The sequence below is a fragment of the Syngnathoides biaculeatus genome, chromosome 19, assembly GCF_019802595.1.
Source record: "Syngnathoides biaculeatus isolate LvHL_M chromosome 19, ASM1980259v1, whole genome shotgun sequence".
NCBI lineage: Eukaryota > Metazoa > Chordata > Actinopteri > Syngnathiformes > Syngnathidae > Syngnathoides > Syngnathoides biaculeatus.
Window position 1 is genome coordinate 9,580,069 of NC_084658.1, and position 13,251 is coordinate 9,593,319.

The 13,251-nt window shown below is 39.3% G+C and overlaps 1 protein-coding gene and 1 long non-coding RNA gene across 2 annotated transcripts; one reads left to right on the forward strand and one right to left on the reverse strand.

Moving 5' to 3' along the window:
• Positions 1-114: 114 nt before the first annotated feature.
• LOC133493081 (uncharacterized) lies at positions 115-3,873 on the forward strand. Its single transcript, XR_009792840.1, has 3 exons — positions 115-281; positions 1,323-1,391; positions 3,737-3,873. It is a non-coding gene; the product is annotated as an uncharacterized LOC133493081 (long non-coding RNA).
• LOC133493079 (agouti-related protein-like) lies at positions 3,696-8,168 on the reverse strand. The gene is made up of 3 exons (XM_061806046.1): positions 8,048-8,168; positions 4,778-4,851; positions 3,696-3,897 (listed from the first exon to the last, which is right to left on the reverse strand). Exons 1-3 carry the CDS (start codon positions 8,166-8,168, stop codon positions 3,697-3,699), a joined length of 396 nt encoding a protein of 131 aa, XP_061662030.1. The 3' UTR covers position 3,696.
• Between the last annotated feature and the right edge of the window lie 5,083 nt (positions 8,169-13,251).

Consider the following 13,251-nt stretch of genomic DNA (forward strand, 5'->3'; position numbering starts at 1 on the left):
GGGGCACATTTTCAAAGCCAAACGGGGAAACGATTAATACTTCAGTTTTCACTCTACTGATCTTAAGTGAGCTGTGTGCCCTTTGGCCATTAATTGACCTTGCAGTGATTTTTTTTTTTTTTTTTGCACCATGCAGTATAAGAGTCGAGCAATTTAAGATACAGTACCTTCAAATTTGTTCATGACACCGCAGAGAAAGCACGGACCCCAAGACTGATCCATGAGGGCCCATAAATGGGAACCTGTTGTGGTCATTTATCCACAACATTTCAAAATGCTTCGTAGGTGAATGTTTGGTTTGTATGAAAGCTCTGCACGGACTAAAATGATTTCACATTCATTACACATCCTTTCAAAAGCACGGCTGTTCATTATGTTGGAACATTGGGAGAAGGTGGCACATGAAAGGCAGCACAGAGGATTCCATCATCTTTAAAAACACTCTTCTGCGTTTGTGGTTTTGTGGATTTTGCAGTCATACATTGGCACTCAGTTTATTCATATGGCTTTGATTAGAACAAAAAACAAACACCCACAGACATGAGCATAACCACATATGTTTACATCCAGCGGTATTTGGATTATGACAGCTGAGTTTTTAGGGTTCTGGATCTATAGGCTACCGCAATGGATCGAAATGAGTGAAATGGAGCATCCCAGCTTTGATTTTAGAGGATTTACTAGAAATAAAGCATTTGTATGTTTTCAGTGTTTTATAGTATTTGGACAGTTGTAAATTAAATCCTAAATGTTCATAGTTGGGTGAACACACAGTAGGCTACTATGATTATTCTAATTCTGAGTTTCGTCATATGATGTGCTTTTTCAGGCTTTCATTCACTCATACGCACTTGCTTGTTTTTGACCCTTATTGCCTTCACTTTTTTCTCCACTAAGTGAAAAGCGTGCACCATTGGCTTGGTCATTGAAGGATATTCCATTATTTTAATTAAAAAAGTGACCAGAGAGTACAGTATGGGCGTATGCACCTCACAATTCATCTTGTTACATCTGACGGCCAATAGCAGAAGGGACTGAACAACTTAATTTTTTGTTGTTGTTGTTGACTGTAATTTAATTAAATTTAAATAGAAGAGGATCAATCTATGCTGTCACATTTGTACGCACTAAATGCAATATGTAAATAGCAAGATGATGTAAATAGGAAAAGAAACATTTCTTTGATATGCACCGTGCAGTAAATGAAAAGTCACTTCATTGTGGAATGTGACCCATTTCTTGATATGTAACACATTGAATTGATGTGGAATGATATTTTCCTCATGAATGTATTTTTTCTTCTTCTTCATGGGCTCACCAAGAAACCACCACTACTCCAAAATAATCTTTCATGTGGATGGAGCCAGGGACTGTATTCTGACCCAATAGAAGTAAGCAATTCTGAGCACATTAAGTATAGCTTAACTATAACATAGTTTCTTTTTTGTGAACTGCCAGATAACAACAGCTGTGATTAAGATTCGTGAGACTCATTGACATTATTGTGGGGTTTTTGGGTTTGCATTCAGTGATGTCAGATTTCAGAAAACTCCACATGACAGGCGAATGACTTCATCTCTCGAGATATACAGAACTTGATTGATACTTTGGGATCAGTTCTTGCTATGCGTGAATTGATTTTCACATTTGGCAAAAGATGGACTGCCGTTATCATGCAATTGCTCAGTTCAGCATGTACATGTAAATTAACTCTTTTTTTAAAAATATTTTTTAAAAAGAAGAAACAACAGCTGTTAGAAGAAAAATAATTAGAAGAAGAAGAATACACTTGGCACCCTGTCCTGGCATGAATAGATAATATTTGGTAATAATTCCCGTCACCTCCGAAAAGGTTTCTAATTTTCTATAGAAGCCACAAGATAGCGGCACGGTGGAACAGCTGGAAAAGCGTTGGCCTCACGGTTCTGAGGTCCCGGGTTCAATTCCGGACCCACCTGTGTGGAGTTTGCATGTTCTCCCCGTGCCTGTGTGGGTTTTCTCTGGGCACTCTGGTTTCCTCCCACCTCCCAAAAACACGTAGCATGAATTGGACACTCTAAATTGCCCCTCAGGTGTGATAGTGAGTGCGGCTGTTTGTCTCGATGTGCCCTGCGACTGGCTGGCAACCAGTTCAGGGTGTACCCCGTCTCCTACCTGTTGACAGCTGGGATAGGCTCCAGCACTTCCGCGACCCTCGTGAGGATAAGCGGCTAAAAAATGGATGGGTGGATGGAAGGCACATGACGGCAGAGAACCGATATGTTTGTCTAAAAATGAACCTCCCCAACTCACTTCAAAATAGTTATTTGATCCTTTGATGCCACAAGATGGCAGCAAAGCTATATGTGATTACTTTTAGCCGTGTTGGAGGAGGAACACTAATGGGTGGTTTGTGAAAGAATCTTGGACTTAATTCTTTAAAATGTGCATAATGTTTCGGTGGGTTAAACTCTAAAAAAAATCTAATACAGTTTAAAGTACAGTACATTTGTTAAGTACAGTTCAGTTCTGCTTAATGTTAAATATTGAACTTTATTGTGGTACTGTAACATAAAAGTCAAGTATTTTTTGAGGTGGTGTTAAGAGCCGCTGCTTTAGTCAGTGCACAAAAAAGCAAACAGATGAGTTTTCCAGTGAATAACATAGGAACGGTCTCCTCCCCAAATCTGCAAAATATCAAAGACTGAGCTGCCAATAATGCCGGGACTCTTTATAAATATCTTGCATTATTCAGTATGGGTTCTGGCAGCTTGTTTCGTTTTTCTTCCACAATGGTTTTGTTCCTCTACCCCATTGATGTTTTCCATCCATTGTTTTTTTTTTTTGTACTTTGCTAACTGTAGTGCACACTCTCACCAACCCAGTAAACCATTTTCAATCTTATTTTAGAGAGATGGATGAATGATTCCCAATTGGTGTCCCATGAGAAATCATCAGGTGTATTGTACATACAGTAGTTATCCAATTTCACTTAGTTTGAAAATTACTTATTTTTTTTTGTTCATCTGCTTTTGCCAGAGCCATATAGCGACAGCCTATTGAAATCTGTGTATTTCAGTCTGTATGTAATAAAAAATAACAGTCAGTCATCCTCTGGTTTTGCATACCATCTTACTGGACAAGTAAATAAAGCAAATCATAGTGAATATACAGTACATTGATATATTTCATAAACAAAAATAAGGCTTAGTAATACAATACTTTGTGTATATACACTTATATTTTACATGAGCAAAAACTGCATGGATAGCGTAATGTTTTACAAGACAACTAGATAATACATTCAAGACTGAAAGGAAGACAGGAGCTGAAATCCCCATAAATTTGGTAGGAAAGGATAAAATCACGTCAACGTTAAAGAAAACTGTGGTAACCAACTGATAGCTACTTTTACATGATAATGTAAAATTAGCGGTGCTGCCGGGTAGTTTGGGTTCATTTTCTTGAGCCCTTGTCAGTAATGGACTTTGGAGTCGTCAGCACATTTGTCCCCATTATCATAAAATGATGTAAGTTTGAACACAAGTACAGTACAACAAATAATGATAATAGTTTAATAGTATTTTGGTTCAAATTAACCCCCGGTTAATGAAACCATAGTATGACGTGCGAGCATTTGCTTTTAACAAAAGGTGATATAAAGTCCTTCAAAGTGACTTTGCATGTGTCCCATTCCATATTTTGGTAGGGTATTTTTTATGTATTTTTGGTGCATTTCACATTAATCCTTCTACAGAAGCAGATGGCTTTGAAGAAGTGGCAGTGGCACGAGGAACACGGCTCACAACAGCCTTGATTTGGCAAACAGCTTTGTCCCAGCTGGGAACATGTTGCAGAAGCAGGTTTTGGTGCCTTGGTCGAAGAGTTCTTTGGAAGACTGGGCATCCCTTTGGGCCTCTGTGGGAATCAACACAAAAGGAAAACAACCACTGTAATGCGGGCAGAAACAGGGATTTAAATTAAAAAAAAAGTAATCTTTTATATGTACAGGTGATAAACTCGAGGTCTGTGGGCCATATCTGGTCAGCCACATCATTTTATATGGCCCGCTACAGCACATCATGCGAGTAGCGTTTTGTGCAATAATCTGTGCAAAAATGGCTATTAGTCTTCCTTTTTATTAACAACCACACACTTTTAAAAAATAAATACACCAAAAAAAGTATAAGTATAAATAAGGTCTCATAATCCAGCCCTCTGAGGAAAAACTATATGTAAAATGTGGCCAGCCCTCCACCCCCCCAAAGTATTTTTTTATACAAGTTGTTGATGTCATGATTAAATTGTGAGTATACTTTTGATTATATTTAATTAATTGAAATTTCTTGGGGGAGACTTTATAATAAATGAATAAAATGAAACCTATAGAGCATCTGGAACATCCATCCATCCATTTTCTCTGCAACTTATCCTCACAAGGGTCTTGGGGAGTGCCGGAGCCTATCCCAGCTGTTAACGGAGGAGGCAGGGTACACCCAGGACTGGTTGCCAGCCAAACGCAAGGCACATCGAGACAAACAGCCGCACTCACAATCACACCTAGGGGCAATTTAGAGTGTCCAATTAATGTTGCATGTTTTTGGGATGTGGGAGGAGACCGGAATACCCGGAGAAAACCCACGCAGGCACGGGGAGAACATGCAAAGTCCACACAGGCGGGTCCGGGATTGAACCTGGGACCTCAGAGCTGTGAGGCTAACGCTTTACCAGCTACTCCACCGTACCACCCATCTCGGAACAGATAACAAAAATAGCAATACTGTACATTCATACTTGCCATCATCTGAAGCTTCTGCTGTTCATACTGCCCTCTTCTTGCAAACAGTGTCCGATGTTTGTTTGGAAAAATACCTATTGGGAGAAAAACACGACAGTAAAATTTAAAAACTTGCAGCCATCTCTAATATTAATACAGTTTAATCCAAAGCAACTTTTAAATTTCCCAACCTTGAGAAGAAAAACTCTCACAATGTCACAAAATGTGGAAATACAGGTTAATTATGCACCTTATGACATCTATTGTCGGAGAATTGCATTGTCACTAAGTTGCTTGCACAGATAAATGAAAAAAAAAATCAAATAAGTGAACTTTGCAATTTTTCTGAGGCACACATGACGATCTTGTGGCATGATTTGTTACGGCACACTGATTTAGGAACCTTTATTTTATAATAAAGAACCCATTCAACAACACTTTCTGCTGAGAAATTAATCGAGAACTCGTTTTGTGTTAATGAGAACAAGCACATGAGAAAATGGGTGTGTACAAAGATGAAATGGGTGGTGTCAACAACCACAGGATGAAGCAAAGTCAGCAGCTGCTTGGGGGCCCTTGGTAATGTGGAAATATTAATATTGTCTCCTGTGGAGTACTGTACTGCACGTTTTGGTACTAACCAAGATGTATTCAGTCACTTCCTTTTGTGTTCACTAGAGGGTCTCAGTGGGATTCCAAATGCTCTCTATCCTGCATGTCTTGTGTATGTGCCAGATGGGCAAAATGTTAATTTTAACAACCTTGCCATTCAAAACAAGAGCAACCAGATGGAGCAGACCTCCTCAATTTTAAAACTGTGAACAAAACAGATTTAAGTGGGGAGTACCAAAGTTTTCTTTTTTTTTTTCACAAGGTCAAAAATCACTGGAAGCTCTTCTTGTGTGCTTACCTCTACAGAATTGTGCACATCATTTTGTGCCCCCCCCTTCCCCCCTCAACCGAACTAAAACCTTCAAATGAACATTATCTACAAGGAAATATGTTTCTTGTCTGTCTCTGTATCTGCCCCTAATAGGATAATCTGTCAAAATTGATGGCTCAAATTCAATAATGTTGCAATGATTGAGCCTTGAAATAGACTGACGGCCCTACTGGTCATGGTTTACCTCCCCTTTCAACCTAAATCAAATGGGACAGGCTCTCTGCAAATTATTGCGCAATTAATTTAGTAATTGTAAATTGTTGATTGGATTGCCTAAGTGAAGTCCTGCATAAACCCAGACCACATCATTGAATCGGTCATGCATGATCAGATGATCACGAGCTCTCTCAAATCATGACAATATGCATACGCGTTAAACAAAAAAATATAAAATAAATATATGGAGACTGTGATCCTGATATAATGACCTTTGTTGCAATTGAGCTGTTGTCGGAAAAGTTATTGATGTTTTCAGATAAGGGGTGACGTCCATCCATTTTCGTGTACAATTTGCACTCCCCATCTGCAATTTAGCCCTACATTAAGCTTACATGCATGCCTTGGGAATGTGGCAAGAAACCAAAGTGCACTGAGAAAACCAGTCCAAGCGTTGGGAGAACATACTGTACAAACGCCAGAGAGGTCTGAGCCCAAATTCAAAATCCCAAGGTTGATGTGCTTACCACTGCTGCACCACGCTACCTTTAACTTAACAAGAAAACAAATGTGTTGACATGGCTATTTCAATAAGTAAATCATCTTTATAAGAAACGTGAACCAAAATAATTTAAACTGAGAACAGGTGCACAGCAGTGCTGGAAATCCTCACAGAAAAGATTCAGTAAAATATTTACGGCAAAGGGCCGAGTTAACCTGCATTAGTTTTATGAGCGTGAACCCCCACCCCCCAAAAAAAATATTGGTGCACGAAGCCAAACCGTGCCACGTGTGCAGCGAAATGATACGTGGTTATCAGTTCAGACATTTAGTTGTTGCTTCCTTAAAAATGTACCATATAAGTGTGTCTAGTCAGAGTTCACCTTTGTACACACTTATCTTGAGTGCACAAGTTAGTTGGATTTCGCCAGTAAAATTTTAGGAAAACATATGATTTTTGAATTTGGCCAGATAATATAAATACCGTATCTGCTATATACAGTACCGCCTACCTGAGGCCTATCCAGTGATTGTTTGCCATGTCAGGGAAAGATTATTACACACACGTGCAAATAATTACGTTTGCATTGACGTCAGGGCACGCGTTTAAAACACCTTTTGTCATCAGTCATGGCTGGAGCAGAAAAGAAACCTGTTCTGGCATTAAAATACAAACAGATCTGCCATCCTGCGTGACCAACGAGCTGGTTAAAATAAAAACATATTGCGAGAGTGAAAATTAAATCTGTCCTATAGTGATCAAATAAAAAAACAGATTCGCGTTACAGGTTTATATATTGCAGTCACTGTACTTATATAAAGTGAAATAACATTTATCATAATATAGAATCATCACGTTAGTGTGTTATGCAACACAAACATTTGACAACTAGCAGATATTATTAATGTCTCAGTTTGCAGTACATCTGCACTGCGTCACCTAAGCAGTCCAGTACTTTGAGTCTCTTATGGAGTCATTTACAAAATATGAACTGTATCTTTATGGAGCAAGTGCTCTCAAAAAAAAAAAAAGAAAAATCATTTCAGTACCTGAACTTTTTAACAACAACTTTTTTTCACACTTTCAACCTTATATTATTATCAAACTGATTTTAGGTGCTAGTCTTAAAGATTTTGTTACAGGGCTACAATCACCTAAATATTAGTCTCTGCCCTCAGTATGACGCAAGGCAGTTGTACAGCATTGTAAACCACAACCACAATCATAAATACATTGGTAAATTGATTTTGCAGTCATTTGATGTCACACTGATTGATGATGGCTACTTAAGGTCTGTGTGGGGAAGCTTTCCTATCAAGCACCATAATTTATTTATTTACTTTTTTTTTTTTTTACAAAGGACTTCAAGGGCCATATTCAGCCTATGAAAAATATATCATTTTATATTATGAGAAATTATGGGTGAGATCTTTTGGGGCCATTTTATAAGAGATCCTCTGTGGTATTATTTCGTTTTGGAATTATGGGAGAAGCTTGGCAGGCCAGATCAAAACCTCATGCAAGGTAATATTTCCTTCAAGGGGTGGTGGTTCCCAACATCTGCTCAACATAATTTCACATTTAATTCTTTGCTACACTACTTGTATTAATACCACTGAATTCAATAAAAAGTGCAGGGTGTTAAAAAAAATAAGAAAAAAAACCCATCTGGGTTGTGGGGTCATCTCACCTGCCCTGCTGGAGATCTTAGTCAAATCCCTGCTGCCACTTTGGATATCTTTGCTGGTGAGAAGTCCTCCGCTGACAAAGGCCAGAAGAAGAACAAATAAACTCAACAGTGACAGTTTCATCCTGACTGCAATCAGCTTCCTTCCTTCTGGTGTCACAAGTTACCACTTTAGAGGATGAAAAAAAAACAAACAATGCCACAGGGGGTCTCCTGACCTGCTGACTAGAGGATCAGACTTGCTTTGTCTGTGTCTCTCTCTGCATTCTGACTTGAACTTATTTGAAAAGCAGGCAAACACATGTACAAAACCCGCCCCTCTTTGTCTTCACGCCTTTTAGCTACGCAAGTATCATTTGACCTATACTGTCTTACTTTTGTCGACTTTCCGGCAAGTTCAACATTTAACTACACGCACATAGACCAAACTTGGTGCCTCTCTTTTAATGAACTTTAACTTGAATTGACAGAGTGATATAAATAAAAATTCCTGAATGTTAACCATTTTTTTCAAAAGAACGTAATGTAACAGGCTTGGACAAAAATAATGGGAGGTCGAGAAAAGATAATAATCTGGCCGCACAGTACAATTATTTTCTCTAATTTGCACCACTAGTGTCTTCACACTTGTGATAAGTACGTGACAAGTTGTCACTGTGGACCACAGACGGGTGAGCGTTTTCTCATGAAATGAAGAATAAAATTATAGACATGCATGTTCAAGATGAAGGCTTTCAGAGCATCTCCAAGCAGCTTTACATATAGTCCAATAGAGCTTGTGTACCTACGTCATAAAATCACTTGACTTTTGTTTACCTCGCCATATTGCCGGTCTAACAAAGCATTGTTCAATGTTCAACACAAAAATATGTCTTATGGCACGACGCTCAGAGTCTTGTCTGATACCGTTAGACATTTAGAAGGTGAAAATAAACAAATTTATGTGGAAAAATTAGATAAACTCGGCATAGAGGACCCGTATTTAATGCCGAAGTCAAAGTTTTCACTGATAAGAAATTGGACTGTTAATTCACTTCCGCTTGTCTTGGAAAACTTTATCTACACATGTATCTGGTGATTAAATTGTTGAGATTCACACGGAAAAGTTTGAAAGTGTAGAAAAGTCTGGATGCATACAAATACTTAGTTGCTGGATCTGTTCTCAATCAGGAATAAATCCCACAGAGTGACAGGTTCGGCCACACGTTAACCTTTGCCTGAATCCATCGGTCTTTTCAGATAGTTTTCAATACAAGTACCAATATTTAAATAAATGACCGCTGGTTTTACTAAAACTCACATTCATTAACTATGATTGGAAAAAAAAAGAGGATGGAGTCGTCTCCATGGAACGTACACGGAAGCGATTGCGGCCACACAACTTCCGTAAAACTCCGCATTTTTTTTTTTAATATGCATTGTTCTCAAATTAGAAACCTTGGCATTAGAAATACTTCTTGGCAATTTGAGATTGAGAAGAATAGTTCCTACCTGAAATGAAACGATCGCTGCATAGGCATGTGTGTATTTTGGTTGGGCACCATCCATCATGTTTAATTGCTGAAATCCATCGATCTTTTCTGGTCTTTTCAGCTGGCATTCCATAGAATGATCTCTTTGAAGATTGGTCGCGTCTGTTGTGACAACCAACAGCACAACAGGTCTCGGTTATTGTAAATATTCTTCTCCGGTTCTAAGTCTCCCACAATATCCAGCAGCTCTGTTTGACCGGCAATATGTGAAAATGGTGACGTCACGTACATGAGCTCTATTCGTCCTGACAGAACTGGTGTGACTGAGTCAAGTTTGTAGGCTTGCCTGCTTGCAGATGCTTTTGGGGTCTGCCCACAGTATGAGTATAAATTTTCAATAGGATGGAGGTCAAGGTTTTAGTGAAGATATTCTTGGCCCGCATCGAGATTGACCCAAAACATACCGTGTGCGCATGTAAAGCATGTAAGGAGACATTTTCTGTATTCTTGCACATTTTTGAAGAGTTCCCAGGTGCCATGAATAACAGGTCTGCAACATCATCACCAATCACCATCAACCGTTTGTAATGCCATGTGACGCATGGATCACACTAGTAAGCTCAGATTTGCTGCTTCTTGCAAATGTTTTGAATAACTTCCAGGATTTTACCGTTGCTCTTTGTTGTTGTTCTGTTGATCCTTGCCAAGCAGGTCCCGGTCTCCCTCTGCTTCCCTGTCTTTGCAAGTTCCAATTCAGTGATTATCTGGTGGAATTGTCTGCTGGTTTGGTAAATGTGTGGCCAATTCAACCCCATCCATTTGAACCGCTACACGTTCTCCTCCTCCCCTTTCTCACACTTATTAATTTCTGAATTTCTGACTGCTGATCAGCTTGATGTTGATTATCAATCACAAACATTTGTTGAGGAAAAGTCTGAAGATGTGTGTTGTTGACTTGAGGAAAAGTCAAAGTTTGTTGTTGACTTTGTTTCTTTCCATTTATTTCAACCAGAACACAGAAAAGAATTGACGTTGCTATTCAGTATACAAAGCTTGTGGTTTGAATGATCAGTTTAGACAGACAGACGGGTTTCACAGTAAGGAATGCTGACCTTGTTACCAACTCTTTCACTATATTCTCTCTCTTTTGATGTAACAGTAGCAAAGTATGTACATAAGACTATTTCAAGAGTGTCCTCATCTTGCACAAATTAATTATTAATTGGATTGTTAAGCATGACCTTGTCATAAAATATAAACTACAAACCACGTTCCAATGAAGTCGGGATGTTGTCTTAAACAAAAACAAACTACAATGATTTACAAATCTTGTTCAACCTACATTTAATTTAATACGCTACAAAGACAAGATATTTAATGTTCAAACTTAGAATTTTAACTTAGCATTAACTTGGAATTTTATAGCTGCAACAAAGCTGGGACATTTGGCAAAAAAAGACTGTGAAGGTTCAAGAATGCTCATCCAACACTTGTTTGGAACTTCCCACAGATGAACAGGCACATTTGGAACTGGTGGATGCCATGATTGGATTATGAAAGGCGCGTTCATGAATTGCATAGTCATTCACAAGCAAAGATGGGGTGAGGTTCACCTCTTTGTGAACAAGCGTGTGAGAAAATAGTCAAATAGTTAGCACAATGTTCCTCAATGTACAATTGCAAGGAATTTAGGGATTTGATCATACAAGGGCCATAATATCATCAGATGATTCAGAGACTCTGGAGAAATCACTTCATGTAAGCGGCAAGGCCGAAAACCGACATCGAATACCTGAAACCTTCGATCAAACAGTGAGCACTGGATTAAAAAGTGACATCAATGTGTAAAGGATATGACCACATGGGCTCAGGAACACGTCAGAAAACCAATGTCAGTACATACAGTTCGGCACTACATTCGTAAGTGCAACCTAAAAGTCGACAATGCAAACAAAAGCCACTTATCAACAATACCCAGAAACGCCGCCGGCTTGTCTGGGCCCGAGCTCATCTGAAACGGACTGATGCAAAGTGGAAAAGTGTTCTGTGGTCCGGGGAGCCTGCCTTTCAATTTGTTTTGGAAATTGTGAACATTGTGTCCTCTGCCCCAAAAAGGAAAAGATGTATCCGGACTGTTGTGGACGCAAAGTTCAAAATATAACATCTGTTACGGTATGGGGGTCTGTTAGTGGCAATGGCAAGAGTAACTTACACATCTGTGAAGGCACCTCTAATGCTGAAAGGTACATACTGGTTGTGGAGAAACGTATGCTGCCATGCAAGGAAAGTCTTTTTTGTGGACGCCGTTTGTTATTTTAGCAAGATAATGCCAAACCACATTCTGCACGTGCTACAAATTGTGGCTTTGAAGTAAAAGAGTGCGGGTGCTAGACTGGCCTGCCTGCAGTCCAGAGCTACAGTATCTCCTTTTGAAAATGTGTGGCACATTATGAAGCGTAAAATATGACAAGAGAGACCGCGGACTATTGAACAGCTGAAGCTATACGTCAAGCAAGAATTTCACCTACAAAGTGTCAACAATTAGTGTCATAGGGGCTGAATAATCTGTGCCACACGGTAGACAGATGGGCAGAATGGAAGATGAAGATCTAAGAGTGAGCGGGAAGGTATAGCAATGCGCAGGAGGTCAGCAAGATCTGGCGGGTTGAGGTTATTGATGGCCTTGAAGGTGCAGGCCAGTATTTTATATTGAATACAGTATTGGACTTGGAGCCAAGGGAGTTGTTTGAGTGAAAGGGGTCCTTGTGATAATACAGGCAGAGTACCGATTGGAAGTGGGTGAGAAGGTGGCAGGGTATCAGATGGCTTTGTCATGGTGGTCTCTTGAAAATGTATTTGAACCCCACCTTTTGAATCTCAAGAGTTTTACTGCTCCCATGTCTGACTGAAATGTCATTGTTTATTCAACTGCTACCTTTCATACAGTTCTGTACAGGTATTTCATGTTTTCCTCTGCTGCTGCTGCAGAGTGACTCCTTTGCAAAAGATTTCCATAAAACTCAGTTTGTCCTTTCTGATTCTTTCAACAGCTTCGTAAGCAAGTTCCAGTGACCATTTTTGCTGCTCTTGTTTAACAACTACATAACTCTTCCTTTCTGTGTCTAAAAATTTGCAATGTCTCGGCTATATAATCCATCCGTTTATGCTCCCTGGTATTGCTGCCCACTGTTATTTTATGTTATTTGTCCCACGTGATTTGTTCTCAACCGAACTATCCATTCGCTCTAAGTCCTGTAGCACCTGAAATATAATAGATTTATGTGGAACTCCTCTATTACAGCCAAGTCCTGGAGTCAACTGTTACCCACTTTTATTGGAGCTGTGGTAAATCTCTTGAATTTGAACCCAACCATTACTTGAAGATAGCTTTCTGTCATGTTGCGCTTAGTTCCTGTCCATCCTTTAATTTTAAATATCAAGTTCCTGTGTCACATCTCTTTCGCCTCAGCTCATGCATTATTGTTTTTACCTATTTGGTGCTATATCTTTAACCACATCCCCCGTTTGCCCGAGTACTAGACTGTAACTTGCCATTGGAGTACTCGCCATCCCTGAAACTGAATCTGTTTTTGGACTAACCTTTTTTCTGACCTTGCCTGTTATTCCGACCTATGCCACCTGAGTGGATTTGAAAATCCCTCTTGCCTCATTTATTTACCTTGTAAATTGGGAATGGATTTGGATTTTTGGATCGTGGACTATTTAACCTGACAA

Coding starts and splice junctions, on each gene's coding strand:
- LOC133493079 (XM_061806046.1), bottom strand. CDS start 8,168: ATGAAACTGTCACTGTTGAGTTTATTTGTTCTTCTTCTGGCCTTTGTC. Junction 4,852..8,047: donor TAAGATCTCCAGCAGGGCAG/GTGAGATGACCC, acceptor TTCTCCCAATAG/GTATTTTTCCAAACAAACAT. Junction 3,898..4,777: donor AGCAGAAGCTTCAGATGATG/GCAAGTATGAAT, acceptor TGATTCCCACAG/AGGCCCAAAGGGATGCCCAG.